The 17,648-nt window shown below is 43.2% G+C and overlaps 1 protein-coding gene across 8 annotated transcripts in view; it reads left to right on the top strand.

The window, feature by feature from the left end:
- The window catches only part of NPAS2 (neuronal PAS domain protein 2), a 159,830-nt gene that overhangs the window by 69,526 nt on the left and 72,656 nt on the right, over nt 1-17,648 (top strand). For all 8 annotated transcript variants that reach the window (XM_045445691.1, XM_045445690.1, XM_045445689.1 and 5 more), the window contains exon 2: nt 5,683-5,736. In XM_045445691.1, coding sequence (XP_045301647.1) covers nt 5,705-5,736 — 32 coding nt within the window. In that variant the 5' untranslated portion in view covers nt 5,683-5,704. The remainder of the gene's footprint in view (nt 1-5,682; nt 5,737-17,648) is intronic.

Here is a 17,648-nt window from a genome sequence, read left to right as displayed (position 1 = left end):
TGGACTTTGTTTAATAATAACGTGTCAGTGATGGCTCATTAATTGTGCTAAATGTACCATACTAATATAAGGTGTTCATAATAGCAGGTACCGGGTACAGGATATAAAGGCACTCTCTATAATGCCTTTGTATTTTCTGTAAATGCAAAATAGTTCTAAAAAATAAATTTTATTTTTCTAATTTTTTTAATGTTTATTTTTTGAGAGAGGGAGAGGGAGAACATGAGTGGGGGAGGCGAAGAGAGAGAGGGAGACACAGAATCGGAAGTAGGCTCCAGACTCTGAGCTGCCAGCACAGAGCCCGATGCAGGGCTCCAATCCGTGAACCGTGAGATCATAACCTGAGCTGAAGTCAGATGCTCACCGACTGAGTCACCCAGGTGCCCCAAAATAGAGTTTATTTAAAAAAAAAATGTTTATCCTGTGTCTGCTACAGTGACTTGGTATATAAATGGACCTGAATAGAGATTCTGTTAATATATGTATAGGATCACACAAGACATTTGACAAAAATGCCAGTGCAATTCAATAGGAAAAGAAATGTCTTTTCAAGAAATCACCCTGGAGTAACTGAATGTCCAGATTGGAGGAAAAAATTAAAAGATGATCCTTGACTGCTTTTACCCCACACAGAAAATTTAATTTGCAGTGGACTGTAGATCTAAATGTGAAAGCTAAAATGATAAAGCTTCTAGAAGAAAACAGGATAATTCTTCATGACACTGAGGTGACAAAGATTTCTGAGGACACAAAAATCACTAACCTTGAAATTAAAAAGTTATAAATTGGACTTCATCAGATTTAAAAACTGTTCACCAAAAGATGCCGTCAAGAAAGTGAAAAAAGGCCAGCCACAGACTGGGAGATGTTCACAAATTGATCTCTAGATCTGGCAAAGTAGTGTATGCAGAAGAGAGAAACGTATAAATCAGTACAAGGAAGACAAAAAGAAGCCCAATTTTTAAGAAGAAAGAAAAGAAAAAGGAAATGGGCAAAAAACTTGAACCGACACCTCACAAAAGAAGCTATCCGTGGTCAAAAAGCATGTGAAAAGATACTCAGTATCATCAATCATGAGGGAAATGCAAATTCAAATCCCAGTGAGATCCCACAACACACCCACTAGAATGACCAAATGTAAGAAACCAGTACCAAGTGTTGGCAAGAATGTGGAGCTGCTGGAACTCTCATATGTTCCTGGTGCAAATGTAAAATTGTACAGTACTATGGAAAACAGTTGGCAGTTTTTAATAAACTAAGCATATGGCTACCATATGATACAGCACTTACACTCCTAGGCATAAACACCCAAGAGAATGAGCACTTATTTCCACCAAAAGACGTGGGTATAACTTACACTGGTGACCCGTAGGGAAGGAAGTATCTGCCAACCTTCTCCACTTATAAAGTTACCATTTTCCTTTGTAATTAATAAATATATTGAGGGAAATACTTTTTTAAAGTTTATTTTGAGCGAGTGAGAGAGAGAGCATGAGTGGGGGAGGGGCAAAGGGAGAGAGAGAACCCAATAGGCCCTTCACTGTCAGCATGGAGCCTGATGTGGGGCTTGAACCCACAAACCATGAGATTGTGACCTGAGCTGAAACTAAGAGTCAGATGCTTAACTGACTGAGCCACCCAGACAACCCTTGAGGGAGATGCTTTAAACTATGCAGATATCCTGAGTCTTTTCAAACTTTTGCTTGTTAACTTAAGCATCCATCAGTGGATCTTGCCTGCAACAATTATTACTATGGGGTACTGATGGTGGTCTTCTATTTCCCATATTCTTTCTACATTTATTAATTGGAATTCTTCTGTAAGGGAGATCTGTCCCCCTGCCCCTGTTTCTTTCTTTCTTTGCAGCAGTATAGACGCCTGAATAGTTTCTTCTGTGAGTTACAATCTATCGTTACTGATTTTGTGGCTTAAATAGTTACAAGACACTTCTCTGCCAGGCTCTCCTTCCTCAGCCTCTCATCATTATTGTATTATTATTTCTTGAGTGTTATTATTTCTACATGTAGATGCCTATACTTCAAATTTGGAGAGTTGTAAAAGGCTTTTAAAAGACTCCAAATAGTTTGTGTTCCAGAAAAATCCAGACAATATCCAGAACTGGAAGAGCTCCTCAGAGATGAACATTAGTGGCATGCTGGGTGTCCTTCCTGTTCCCCTTCACACCTCTCCACCCTTCACTCTGCACTGGGGGCTTCCCCACGTGGATGATATCATGGCCTCCCTGCCTCAGCCTTCTGGGTGGTATAGCTAATAAGAGACACAAACAGGCGATGGGATGGGTGGAGAGTGAAGTGAGGTATTCCCTTGACTCCCCTCTCAAAAGGTTTCTTCATGCCGGCTGCATCCTTCCACCAAATGCTGCCTCCCCTATATGACACACTCCTTCCAGGTTTGGCAAACTATTTGCCTCTGGTCCCTTCACCCTCAGAGCTGGTAACAGCTCATCTGATACCAACCCTAGGTAACCATAGCATCCCTCTTGGTTCCCCTAGGCCCCACTCACAGCTTGGTAATGAAGTCCTGTTTCCTGTTGGGATTCTGGCTAATAAATCTCATAAACGTCTAACATACTTAGAATATATATTTATCGAGAGTAAAGATTCTATAGCTTCCCTCCCTTGTTCACTCTTGGGATTAATCACAACAATAGTTATTTTCTCAGCTCCAGACAGACTCTCCTCTGCCTTCACTTAAGCTCATTTTCTCTTCCCTGGCTCTGTGTGGTCGTAAAAAAACAACAAACTGCTCAAAATCCTTTTCATTGGAAACTCTTTATGCAACTGTGAAGAGTAGTCGTCACCTCTTAAACTTCTCTACTCTTCCTTTACCCAAACCTCACAGGAGAGATTTTTTTGCCTTTGACCCTCCCCCTTTTCTTGTGTGCCTTTGGACCCTGTCTAGCTTCTGCACATCATGAAGTAAAAGAATGGCTCAAAAACATGAGGCAGGAGGAGCATAGCCATGTTCATAGCAGCACTACTCATAACAGTCAACAGGTGGAAGCCACCCAGTGTCCGTGGATGGATGACTGGATGAACAAAAGGTGGTATAAACACACAATAGAATATTATTCAGCCCTAAAAAGGAAGGAATGGGAGCACCTGGGTGGCTCAGTCGGTTAAGCAACCTACTTCAGCTCAGATCATGATCTCATGGTCTGTGAGTTCAAGCCCCGTGTCAGGCTCTGTGCTGACAGCTCAAGGCTGGAGCCTGCTTCAGATTCTGTGGCTCCCTCTCTCTCTGCCCCTCCCCCACTTGCACGTGCGTGCTCTCTCTCTCAAAAATAAACACTAAAAAAATTGATTTTAAAAAAAGAAAGGAATGGAGAAATGGTGGTTGCCAGGGTCTGGGGAGAGAGGGAATGGGGAGTTAGTGTTTAATAGACACAGAGTTGCAATTTTATAAGATGCAAAGACTTTGTGGAGATGGTGGTGATGGCTGCACAGCAATATGAATGCACTTAATCCCACTGAACTATACACGTAAGAGTGATCAATTTTATGTCATGTGTATTTAATTAACAAAAAAACTGGGGGGGGTGGCGCCTGGGTGGCGCAGTCGGTTGAGTGTCCGACTTCAGCCAGGTCACGATCTCGCGGAACGTGAGTTCGAGCCCCACGTCAGGCTCTGGGCTGATGGCTCAGAGCCTGGAGCCTGTTTCCGATTCTGTGTCTCCCTCTCTCACTGCCCCTCCCCCGTTCATGCTCTCTCTCTCTCTGTCCCAAAAATAAATAAACGTTGAAAAAAAAATTAAAAAATAAAAGAAAAAAAAACTGGGGAGGGCATGGGACACAATGGGCTCAGTGACAAGACAGTGAGGACTTCAGTGTGGGGCTCCTGTGGCAGGTGCTACTGAGGAACGTGGCTTAGGGGCCCTGTCTCACCAGGTACAGTTGAGCAGAGTGGCACAGACAGGGGACAGATGACAGGAATCAGTCAAGGCAACAGGAGGGATGGGGAAGAAGAGGAAGGAGGTATAGGTCATCACAGCTTCATGGATTCAGGAAATGTTTAAGGACAAACAAATATAAAACAGAGAAGATGTGGTCAATAAAGAATAGCTATTAGTCACTCCTAAATGTTTCATTTATGACTAAGCAATCCCAGTAATCCAAACAGGATTCCGGAACCTCAGGAAAGCAGTGTGAAGCCCACATCCCTCCTGAGAACGTGCTCTGTCCAGGGGCACCTGGTGAAGGGCTTGGCTTGGCTGGGTCCTTGCTCATGACCTGGACGCATGGGCAGCCAGCACTTTCTTCAGAGCAGGGACCTGGGGTAGTGCATCACTAAATGAGTTGATGCCACATTTTTCACATCTTAAAACTTTGAACAGATTCCATCTGGGAGACATTAAGCACATGCCTGTTTGCAGATGTGTTAACCCCATTTTAATTACGATACAAGCCTTAACTGCCGAATGGCGTGTCTTGCAAGTCTATCACCAAAATATGCGTTTCCGTTTACTGAATGGGGCATGTGTGTAAACAAGGGCTGTAGCTAGAATTCCTCCTCCTCTTCCAGCTCACACCCATCCCTGTGCACTTGTCAGACCCAGATCACAAAACCAAATTATCTTGAAATATTCATTTGCCCCAGGAAAAGGTTATCTAAAACTTTAAGTTTCGAGAGTGTTAGTGCATTTGCAAAGTGTTGGTTTTGGAGTTCTGACTTCAGACCCTCTTACAACAGAAGTGTGTGGGCAGTGGCGATTCAGCTTCCCTGGGGTCCGCACCCATATCTCAGCCACTCTGCCCTCTATGCTACTGCATGATTCTCCTACAGTTCTCCCTGCAGGCTGTGGCCTCATGGACACCCTGAGAGTGTTTCTGCTCTGAGGGCTGGCTGGAGGGGGTTCCCCAAACAGGCGGGACCCTGGGAAACATGTGAATGAAATAAAGAGTCCGAGCGTGCCTGCATGTGACAGAGGGACCCAGATCTGTGGGGCAGCAAGAAATCCAGCCGGCTGCCTAGGAGAGTACAGGTTCTGGGCGGTGAGCTAGTCTCTGATGACTTTGGGCTACAAGAACATTCCTGGATTGTTACTTAATTTTTCACATCTGTGTGCCTTGACTGTCTAGGGAAGTGTAAATGCCTGGAAGGACTACGGATTATAGTCCTTTGGGGCCCCAATTTCTTCCCAGCTGCATGTAAGATGGCTCTGTGTATTTGAATGACCAGATAGATAAATGCTGTTTTTTACAATGTCATGGGCACCTTGCAGGTTTAAGGTTTGAGATAAACAGATACTTCCTTGAGCCGGGTGTAGACAACAGTTGTCAAAGTGCAGTCTGGGGGACCCCTGGTGGGTCCGGGAGGTCAAAACAGCTTTCCTAATACAAACACATTATCTGCCTTTTTGACGCTCATGAATATACAGTGAACCTTTCTAGAAGCTCCTTGAAAGCTATGACTGCATGGCTCTGACACCTAGAATGAGTGCTTGGGGATTTAAGATTTTTCAATTTGAACCCACATACATATACAAGAGCTCTTCGGATCCTCAGTCATTTTTGAGAGTGTAAAGGGTTTTGCTGGAACCAAAAAGTTTGAGAACCTCTGGGCTAAGACTCGTGGGTTAGATCAGAGCAAAACAACGACCCCAGGAAAGGCCTAGAAGAAAGGTCTAGAAGCAGACAGTAATCATCTGTTCTTTTTTTGCAGGAAAAACTGCGTAGAAAATCTAATGGATGAAGATGAGAAAGACAGGGCAAAGAGGTAAGAAGGAGCATCTTCCCTGCCTTGGTCTGTTCCGTGCCATCTACGAGGCTCAAACATGCTTGTCCTCTTCCAGCATAGATGAGCTATCCTGTGCATGTCCTATGCAGCGGGACAGGCCACTAGGGACATGTTCTTGGTACCCACTCTCCTTGAAATATTGTAGTGCTCTACTAAAAAAATGTAGACCAACTCCCCCAGTTTTGTTCCTTATCCTGAAATGCCTCATTGTCTGGGACTTGCCAGGTGGTTTATATTTTCCACATGTTCATGTCTTAACCCTGGTGACTTGGGTCACCTTTGAGAGGCCGCTGGCTCTTGTTTTTCCAGCACAGACACTGCTTAGCAAGGCAGCATGACCAGAGAGCCAGGCAGACCTGAGTTCAAATCCCTGCTCCGCTGTGGGGAGTTGCCTGGCTTTGGACAATAATAGCAATAATCATTCCCAGATGTTGACCACGTAGTAATCATCCTCATGTGCTACGTGCTTCCGTATACCCTATCTCAGTTTTCTCACCTGCACCTGGAGATCTCGTAGCCACCTTGCACTGCTGTGGGATTGGCCAGAAATCCTAGTTCATTTGCTGGCATGTCAGAGCTCTTATAACCCTATTCTTGCTTATTCCTTCACTGGGCATTGATTGACTACCTACTGTGGGTAAAGTGGAGTCATAAAGCTGATATCTTGAAGGTAAAGACCTGTCAAATGTTACCAACATCGCACAGTTTGCCCCCGTGGGCAGTTACTATGTCAGGCTTCAGGGAAATAAAGATAATACGAGGAGGACACAGGTGAATGGAGGTGGTTGGTAGGTGACTACAGATGATCAAGCTGCAAGTGACAGGCCCAGCAATGGAGTGTGTTCTCCTGGGAAAGTCTTCACTCAGGCCTGAGGACAAGCCTTCTCCCTCCAGTCTCATCTCCTTCTGTTCCCACAGTTGTGTGTGTACCTGGGGGTGGGGGGAGGAAGAGGGGACAGGTCCTTCAGTCCCCTGTGACAGGCTCTTGAACAGTTGCATGGCTGAAGGGATTGCCCACTTCCCTTCACAGAACCCACTGCCTGGTCGTCACTTACAGAATCCTCCACTTGCAAATGTTGCAGCCTTCAGAGATCCCCCAGTTCGGCATCTCCAGGGAGAGGGGCATCTGTCTTTCCAGTGTCACCATTTGGGGGGTGGAAAGGGTGGCGGGCATGAAGACAACAAATCCCCAGCCACTCCAGACCTGCTAGACCTGAATCTGCAGAACACAGAGGGAGTCTGTATTGGTTGTTAATTCCCCCAAGTATTTCCTTAAAAAAAAATCAGGGAGCAGGGGAAATGACCAGAGTTGTAGGCCAAACGGGGTTGGCATGGAGTGAGGATTGTCGAAACTGGATGGTCAGCACAGGGGATTCATCATACTCTTATCTCTATACTTTTCCATGTTTCAAAATTTTCTCTGATAAAAATTTGAATAGACAACAATTCAAATAATACCTCAGTTTATTCTGAAGGAACATGCCCTTCCCTTGGCATTGGGAAACAGGACTCCCCACAGCCGTGCTTCTCAAACCTTAGGCCACAGCCTTCAAGGGTCACAAAATCCCTGTGGTCCCAAGTAACAAGTAGACGAATAGACTAACCCAGACCAGACAAGAATAGAATCTTCCTGCCCTCTCTCACAGACAGACTGGCTTCCGGTTCTTTCCTCTGTGTGTTTGACCTCTTGGTTTCCTCCCAGGTAGCTGTGGATTGTGTGCAGAGGCAGACAGCAGCACTGTCCCAGATGATGAATTCCAACAAACCCTCACCTCTCCCCGCTTCCACTTCCTCACCTGCAACACTAGGCAATCATTTCTGTCCTGCAGCGACAGGGTTATTTGGGGAGGCAGCCACAAAATACACAAAGAAGCTCTTTCGTGTGTGTGTATGCGTGTTAATCGTTACACACGTGTGAAAATACAGGACACTCTCATACATTTACAAGGTATTCTCCTTGGTTAGCAGCATGAAAAGATGGGTAGGGGTGGCCAGCAGTCACCGAGTGCTTCTTGTGTGTCCTAATCCTCTACAGTAAGTACTTTTCTATGCGTTAGCTCGTGTCATCTCAGTGTTCTCTGAGGTGTGTTTCATTGTCATCCCCATTCTACAGAGGAGGAAACGAAGGCTCAGTAACGTGTCAAACATCATAAAGCTCTCACAAATGGCAGACGTTAAAGTTAAACAGGCTTCCTAACCTCAGATTCTGGTCCTGTTCCCCAGACTACAAGAAAATCCCTTCATGTAGGGACTAACCCAGTCTGTCTGACAGGCCCACACTGAGAGCTGTGTCGTGGTGTAACTTCGGAGTCCATGGGAGTTTGCTTCTGCCATCCTCATGTTAATGTCACCTCCCAGGCCCCCCCCCCCACCTCAGCCCTCCCTCTACTCCACTGCTTACCTCAAAATGCAGAGGAGATGAAATGCTACCATTCTCAGGGGTCACTGATGGAGACATTCCAAGAAAATCTTGGCTAAAAGTTCTTAGAAATAAATCAGGTCATATGCAGTTTCTTTCCATTCACTCCCACCCCCCCCCCCGTGGCTTTGAGGAGGTGGGCACGCATGCTCTCACACTGCCCATTTGGGAGTCTCCAGGCACACATCTGGGGTAGTGAGGTTGCTGGCTGGCCCTCACCCCCTCTCGACCTCGGATGGGGAAACAGGTCTAGAACGCTTGGCAATACCCAGATCTGTTTGCCAGAATAGCAGTAATAATGCAGGATCCCTCATAACACTTGGGAGAACCCAGGAGGAAATAACCATAATCCTAAGATTATATCCGTCTCAAAGCCTCTGGTTGTGCAGGTTTTGTAGCAGCAGCATCGGGAGGCCCTTCCCCTAATCCCACCTGGAGGCCTGAGAGGAATAGTTTTCACTCACACAGTTTTTTTTGACAAGATTAGAAATGCTTAGCTTCAGATCAAAACCCTCATTGTCTCCAGAAAACACACGCTATGTTGGGCAAGGTTTCCAAAGCTTTGGGCAATTCATGGTTTGTTCGGATTGTTTGATCAAGTATTCTGAACCGGGATACAGTTCTACTTTCTTCTGTGAATTTCCGTGTAAAACCAGCGAGTACTGAGTGCCTATTGTGTGTCAGAACTATTTGCTGTTTTTCCTTAGGGACAATCCAAAAACAGGGTCCATGAACTCAAAAAGGAAACAGTCTGATTGAGAGACATTTGGAATCCCTAGATAATGAGGTGCACAGTTTACCATTTTGTGGTCCAGTCATGCACATGCCTTTCTAATAGTTTTGCGGGACGTGTGTCTGTGTGTGTGGCGGGGGGGGGGGGGGGGGGGGGGGGGGGGGGGGGGGGGAGTCATCCAGGAAGTGGCGCAGTGGGGCAGGAAGTGCACAGCTTAGTTAGGAATGAGACAGGCCTGGCTTTGACTTCTGACGCTTTTACTTTCTGTCCTTGGATGAGTTACTCAACTTCTGTTACTGAGGAACTAAATGCAGCTGCGTGTAAGCGCCTCCTCGCACACTGCAGGGAACACAGTGCTAATAAGAAATGCTAAGATGTATGGAGCACTCAGTGTGTGCTGACATGCGTAAGCCCTCTCATCCTCACAACACCCCCCTCAACATAGGCTTTTACCAGCCTCATTTTACAGTTGAGAAAGCCAGGGCCTAGAATCACACAGCCAGTAAGTGGCAGGCAGGGATTCAAACCAAGGTATGATTTCGAGTTCTGGGCTCCTAACGACCTCTCCTGACAGTCAGTAAGTGGAAGCTGCTCCCTTTGGTCGACCATGTGCCCAAGGGGTGGGGACAGAAAGTGTTGTATGACTCCTCGCTTTCCAAAGAAAGCCAGTTTCTATAACTTTGCAGTATTGTAAAGTACAACTTACTCCATTTCTTGAGAGAACGGAACACTAAGAGGAAATTCTTTCATGGTGGCCTCTTCCTTCTGTCCAATATGGAATGAGTAATTCATCAGCATTCGTTAAAGTTACTTTAACTCCTACCAGCTGGGAAGTTTTGTTTCCCTAATTGTGTGCATTTTCGTCGCAGGAGGGAAGATGGGTGGTGAGTTGAGAGCTATCGCTGCCTTTTGTTAATAAGAATGAAGAATGTCAGGCAAAATAGCTTGGGGTTCTCAATAAAGGATGCTGGTTTGCAAACACAAGCTAAGCAATTTTATTATTCTTTGACCCTCATCCTTACAGTCTTAACACTGATAAAATGGCCAGGCAAGAGGGAGATAATATCTCTGCAACCGAGACACTCATCCATGCACTTTTGCAGAAGCAAGTGTTGCAAAAAGAAAAGCTTTAGCCTTAGCATTCCTCCTGGCTCCCCCCAGGGTAGTTTGTCGACATGGACCAATGACTGAGACCATTCGGGCACCCTTCCATCAGTGTTGGTTAACTAAGAAATGTACTAAGCAGCGGGAAGATAAAGAGGAGGATACACAGCATCACCCTGCCCTCAAAGGATTTGGGGGCAAGTTAGGGAGGCATTCTTGAAAACAAGCATAAAGGAGAAATCATATCTTGCAGGGTCTGTGTTGAGCTAAGCCAGGATGATGGTCACAATTCATAAGCTCTGTTTCTCAGCCAAGTGCTCTTTCGTGGAGAGTAATATGGTTAAGAGGAAAGACTGGCCTCATTTTATTGTTTCATTTCTCTAGATGTAAATTCTGTAGGTCTGAAAGGAAAGGCTAGTCCGATCCACGAAGGTTGTAGCCCACTTGGAGGACTCCAGCTCCGGGCGCACTCACTGATGCCCCTGTGTACAGGCTCAGTGCAGAATGAAAAGCCTGACCCTGTGCAGTATATGTCGATGTTTCCAGCTGGAGCCCATCTTGCTAATTTTGCTGTGATTTTCTTTCATAGGCTCTTGACTGGGAGTTACACATATCATCATAAGCCCCGACACAGGGAAAAAAATGATAGTAAAAACATTTTTGAGACTTCCTTTCTGTTTGTTTTATTTGGTGATTAAGGCAGCAGCAGGCATTGCAAGAATATAGACGTATCAGGACACACGATTCATTTATATTACCCTGTAATTTCCAGATGAGTGATTCTGTATTCCAAACAAAGGGAAAAAGTAGAACTGTACTCGCAGGCAGAATGCTAATTCTTACTGTGGCCCAGTAAACAGCAGAATGGAAAAAGGGCCTCCCTCTATTTGGGGCTCTTGGCTTCTACCCTAGTGGGGTACTTTGGTCAGCTAAGAAGCATTGTCAGAAAGAGAATTGTATGCCCGGTAGGCTTAGAAACTTGGGAAAGTCTTAGCTCAGGGACACCCAGAAATTCTCTGGGAGCATCTGAGGTAGAGAAGAATTCACTAAAAACCCTTTCAATAATTTCAATAAATTTTAAATTGAAAAAGGGATGGGAAGAAGTCCGCCATTTTGAAAATGTTTCTTTTCTGCAGAAAAAGCTAAATATTCCTTTGAGAATTTCAGTGACAAGTTGCTAAAGATTGTGCTCCCGTGAAACTCTCCCTGTGTGACTGTTAAGTAAGAATCACTGGAAAATTAGGCCAGCTTCTCATTTGGGCCCCAACATTTCCTGATACCTCTAGGTAAAAGTAAAGATGTTCCGGTTACATCTCAGGAAGAAAGAATAGCACAAGCTGAGCACAGTCATCCCACAAACACTTCACCAAATGTCTGCGGTAGAAAACAAATTGAGTCTCCAGAATTCTCCATGAGGTGAGGGAGGCATCATCCTGACCCATCTAGCTCCACATGGGGTGACTTTTCTCTCCACACACCCAGATGACATTCTTTCCTGGAACCAAGCTGCTGAAGGCTCCTGAGCTCAGTGGTGTCCCCAGCCCCCACTGTCTGGGCGTGCAGGGAGGCTGTCTGACTTATGGTCATGAGGAGGTGTGCACCTGTCCCGAGGACCCAGGCCTGGGCACAGGAAGGGACTGCACTGGCTTTAAATGGACCTTGCTTTATGTCAGAGTTCCCTGGAATGTATTCTGAACAACACTAACCTCAGGAAATGCCCCCCCAAAACAAGTTTGGGCCATGCTGTTTACTTTTTCTCCCTTTTGGAGAGTTTCAGGGCTCCTTAGCACATTGAAAGTGCTAAGACTGCAATTAGAAAATAAACCAAAATCTGTTCCATTTTATGTAACTGTGAATTTAAAAAATTATCTGGAGGAAAAAAACAAAAATTGGTAACAACAAAATAAACTTCTCTGACCATAGTCCTTTTTCTCAGAATAATTCTTCATGATTTTCCATGGAAGCCCTTTTACCCAACACTGTCTTAAATCAACTTTATTCCCATCATTTTAGCACATTTTCTTACATATGAAAATACACCAAAACAACATTTGAAAAATAGTAAAATGTTTAAAGAAGTAAATAAATCTCATTTATAATCATACTACCTAGAGATAGACACCGTTAACATTTTGACATATTTCCTGTCTCGTTTTCCTACATGTCCATCAAATTTTAACGGGAATACTCTTACAAGGTTTTTGTTAATGTGGCTGATCAGACTCTAATTTATTCTTCATGAAAGTTGACCTTTCATGGATAGGACTGTCTTAATGTGGAGCATACTTGAATTTATGTCATGCCTGTGAGCATTGCATTGTTCCATTTGCCTCTCCGGATGTTGACAGTGAGCACCTACTTGATATATTTCAATTCTACAAGAAACTGTGAGTTCATTCCTCAACCACTCCCTCTGTTTCAGGTACTCCAAAGACTTGTAGAGACTTCAAAAGAAGCATAAGACCTAATTCCAATAAGGATAGCCTTCTCAAACAGGTTCATTTTGCTCTGTGTATAATACTCAAGTCTGAGAGGGCTCATCTGCACGCTTATCAGTTCCTGTCTCATACTATAATGTGGAACTAGTTAGCTCAGTGTAGATATGCCAGAATTCCTGGTCTGGAAGGAACCTTGGGCATCACTGAGTCTTTCTTTAGGCATTAACTCTCCTGAGTATCTGTTACCATGTAAATGTACCGCTCCAAAATGTACAGGATTAAAGCGACAGCATTTATTTGCCTGTGGATCTTCAATATGGGTATGGCCTAGAAGGGAATGCTTGTCTCTGTCCCATGTGGTCTCAGCTAGAGCTGAGATGGTGGGCTGGCACCACCTGAAGACACACTCATTCCCATGGCTAGTGGTTGATGTAGGCTGTCAGCTGGGACTGTGGCTTTCCGTATGGAGATGTAGCGGCTTCCTCACAACACGTGACTGGGTTCCAGGGTGAGCGTCATGGACAAGAGAGTCAGTGGGGAGCTGTGTGTCCTCTTACTCCCTGACCTTGGAAGTCAGGCAGTTCCCTTGTGCTACATTCTGTTCCCTTAGACACAAGTCACTGAGGCCAGCCAGCCCACACTCAACGGGAGGGGAATTAGAACTCACCTTTTAATGGGGGGAGTGAGTTTCAGACAATTTTTAATTCTCCAGCTTGAAATCACCTTATCAGTGTCCTCACTATTCTGTAAGAGGAAGCCAAGGTCCATGGAGGTGGAAATCCCTTGCCCACTCTCTCTCATGGCATAGGTAGCAGAACCAGGATGAGGACTCATATCTTCTGGTAACTGGTCTAAGGTTCCTCCGGCTAAGCTGTATCATCCCGGTTCTCTGCTACCCCAACCACTCTTCAACTTCCAGGGGTAGCTGTAAGTGTGAAAACAATATGCTTCATAAAATGTCTTTAGCTCCTCACCATGGAGACCCTCTACGGGAAAAAGCCGTTCTTCATGGAACTACATACTTCCAGACTTACTGCATACTTCATGGAACTTCATGGAGTTCCAGCAAGGGAAGCCCACTGGTGCTTCCGTCACCAGTTCTGGCCACTGCTGTCCAACTGTATTGGGTAGCATTTGATTTTTTCAGTTTTTATTTCATGTGGCCAACTGCATGTGATTCAGAGAGCATCTTCGATTTTCCCTCATCAGCATGTTCTATCTACTCAGTTAATAAAACTAGACTTATTGGGGCTAATTTAAAAGATGGATACCTTGGGATTAAACATCAGGAAGAGATCCTAGTATGGAAGTATGTCAGGTGTTAAAGATAGTTTCTCACTGGATGCTGGAGAGGTGTAAGCAGCAGATGCTACCAGCCAGACCTGTCTGCACATGAAGTAGATTAAAAGGAAGAGTCCGCTCATTATAATACTTTTTTTCCCCCTTTTCCACTGATTTGATCTTTCTTCCTGATCTAGCTCACCAATCAGGAGTTCTGATACAGTGATTTTTAATTTCTTCCTCTTAGGGAAACACAGGATTTTTGGTGACATATAAAATGCACCCACATCACTATCATGTACCCTTGTGAATTTAGAGAGGACTGAGGACATATTCACCTACATGCTCAAACTCCCCATTCCTGCCATGGGAGCCTCTCCTAGAAGTATGGGAGATGAGCATCTTTCTTCTTGGTCTATGCCACAGGTTTCTCAGAAGGACCTGATCCCCATCTCAGCTATAGCTATGCCTCTTGAGTAGTTGAGTGTAAAGCCCAGTCTTGCTCACTAAGTGTGCACACCCTGTGATCATCTCCTCACCAAGAAGAAAAGGAGAGAAGCATTGAGTATGGTTTATATAATATGCATCTATTTCATGAAATCCCCCAATAAAAGGGCACTCAAGGTACCACTTGTTGGAGAAATACAAGAGGGGTGTGTTTGTGTGTGTACATGTGCATATATGCTCAACCCCCCTCCACAACACTTGACCTTGGAACCATGGTCCTATCCCACCTCCCTTTGTGTAATGCCTCTCCTTCCTTGAGTCCCCCTGCAATACCATAAGCACTGTCATCTTATAATAATGCCAGTGGCTGTGTTAAATCTCACTTAGATCCTGAAATGCAAGTACAACCTTCCTGTGGAATTCCAGAGGTCTGGGAGCCTACACCTCTGCCTCTCACCCCATTTGCCCTAGCTAGACCAGTATGGGTGCCCAAATTTATCCTCAGTCAGTAGGGAGAGTAGTTTTATTAGCTTAATAAACTCCATGTTGATATGCAGTATAGTTTCCTTTTGATACTTTTTAAATTCTAGATCACATCAAAGTGATACACTCATGCCAAGGGAAGGACCTACCCAATTAATCTGTAATCCTCCTTGTTTTCCAAAAGCCACCCAGAAATATGTTTCCTTAAGAGTCTATTATTACTATTGTCCAGCTCTCCCCTATATACTTTCCTGCAAAAGAATCTTCTTTACAGATCCTGCCATCAGGACTTCAGATTCTATGTTCCCACCTTTTGATTTCTATGGATCTTTTACATACTCACTAAAAAAGTATGAAAAGATATATGGACACTCTGAACTGGGTAAGATGGAGTCAGCCTACTCCATCCTGTCCACCACATTGAATACAGTTCTAAAACCTTGGCAAAATGTATGTAACAGCTAATTGAGGACCCTGAAAGTATGCAGTAGGAGGCAGATTGGAAAAGTATCAAAATTTGAAGTACTACTGAACTGGCATTTTCTTCCCTCTAGTACCCCCTAGCCTAGACTCAATGCAGCCAAAACCCAGAAGTGGGCATCTGTGCTGACAAAGAGAGGACACAGAGAAGCCCTCTACATGCAGGACAGGATCAGGGTCTCTAAGCTCAGATCGAGTGAGGGGAAATCTGCCCTCTTTTGTTTTTTTCTCCATATCCTTGTACCCTGTTAGCAATCCTGTGATAGCAGCAGCAACAGTAGCAACAGCAACAACAACATGGGCCCATAGGAAATTTAAAATGTCGAGGGAAAGGAATCTATCTCTCTAAGCAGAGGAACTATATTCTAAGAGGGTGGGATGAAACCCTGTTGTTTTTTTCTTCCTTTCTATTTTCCTACTGCATGGCCCCAAATGAAGGTGCACATGTGGGAAGTGTGAGGCAAAGCAGAATAAAGCAAAGAACCAGCTTTCTGGCCAGAGGAACTAAAAGGGAGCCTTGGGAACCAAAAAGTACTGGGCAGAGATATGAGAGGAAGGAGCTCAGGAAAGTGAACATATAAAGAAGGTTATGAGATCCTGAGCTCCCCACCAATCTGAATATGCACGGGTCTGACCTTAAGTAATATACCATAGACTTTCAGACTGAACCGCAGGATAGACCACCACTCGACATCCAAGACCAGCCACATGGGATAAATCTAGATAGCACCATGAATTTCTTATCAGAAACTATGGAAGCCATCTATCTAGTAGTGACACAATGTTTTTTAAAAGTTGAAAGAGAAGAACCATTAGCCCAGAATTCTATGTCCAATAAAAATATCCTTCAGAGATGAAGGTAAGTGAAGACATTCTCAAGTTAAAAAAAGAAAAACAAAACAAGACAAAAAAAAAAAACTAAGAAAGCTTCTTATCAACAGACCTTCTCTGAAAGAATTGCTAAAGGAAGTTGTTATAACAGAAAGGAAATGATACCAGATAGAAACTTGGAATATGAGATATAAAGGAAGAAGAGAAATGGTAAATATCTGGCTACATAGAATAAATAGTCTGACATTTGGGGGAAAATAACATAATCTGATCTGATTCACTGTATGTAGATGTAGGGCACAAGATGACTACATCATAAAGGAAGGGAGGATATAGAGAACTATATGGAAAAAAGTTTCTACATTCCACTTTAAATGGTAAAATATTATAAGTAGGTTCTGAAAAGATAATTTTTATATTATAATCCAAAGAGTAATTACTGAGCACTATACAAAGAACTATAGTAAATAAAAATATAATAGATAAATTAAAATGAAATATTAAAAATGTTTAAACAACCCAAAAGAAAACAGGATAGAAGAAATAGGAACAACAACAACAAAAAATGAAAAAAAAAAAAAAAAAACAGAAAACAGATGGCAAAATGATATACCTAAATCCAAACTTATAATTATATTAAATGTAAATGGTCTAAACATGCCAACTAAGAGAGATTGTCAGAATGAATTTTTTTAATGACTTAACTATATGCTGTCCACAAGGTATTCACTTCAAATATGATGATATAAGTAGGTTCAAAGTAAAACTGTGGAAAATGATATACCACAAAACATTAATAAAAAGAAAGCCAGAGTGACTATATTAATATAAAATAAAGTAGATTGCAAAGCAAGGAAAATTTCCAGGAATAGTGACAGTACATAATACTAGTCAATTTACCAAGAACACATAGCATTTCTAATGTGTATACACCTAACAACTGAGCTTCGAAATACATGAAGCACAACCTAAAGAAGTTTACTGAGTCTTTAATATGCTTATCTCAGGAATAGAACTAGTAGAGAGAAAGTCAGCAAGGGTATAGAAGAATTTAAAAACACCAAAACACCATTGACATTTATAGAATACTCCACCTACCAATAGCAGAATACACACTGTTTTCAAGTACCCATTGAACATTCCCTAACCAAATTCTGCTTTATAAAATAAATGTAAACAAGTCTAAATGAACCAAAAGTAAATTGCAAACAGAAAGATGGCAGGAACAATATCTCTAAAACTTGGAAGTTAAACAGTTTGGCTCCTAAGTAATTCAAAGGTTAAAGGGAAGTCTCAAAGAATTTTAGAACTGAACAAAAATAAAAAATACAACATACCAAAACTTGTGGGTTTCAGTGAAAGCAGTGCTTAGAGGGAAATCTATAGCATTAAATGATTATAGTAGGAAAGAGAAAAGTCTCAAATCAATAACTAAGCTTCCACCTTATGAAACTATAGACAGTAGAACAAAATAAATTCAAAGCAAAAAGAAGAATGGAAATGATAGATGTGAGAGCAGAAATCAATAAGATTGAAAGCAGAAATATAATAGAGAAAACCCAAAAGGTAATTTAAAAAAAAAATCAATAAAATTGGTAAGCCTTTTGCAAATATGACCAAAAAAAAAAAAAAAGCCACAAATTACCAATAGCAGGACTAAAAAAGGAGGTATTAT

This window comes from Leopardus geoffroyi, chromosome A3 (genome assembly GCF_018350155.1).
Source record: "Leopardus geoffroyi isolate Oge1 chromosome A3, O.geoffroyi_Oge1_pat1.0, whole genome shotgun sequence".
Lineage (NCBI taxonomy): Eukaryota > Metazoa > Chordata > Mammalia > Carnivora > Felidae > Leopardus > Leopardus geoffroyi.
Note: the sequence above shows the minus strand (reverse complement) of the source record. Positions and strands in the feature narration are given on the sequence as shown.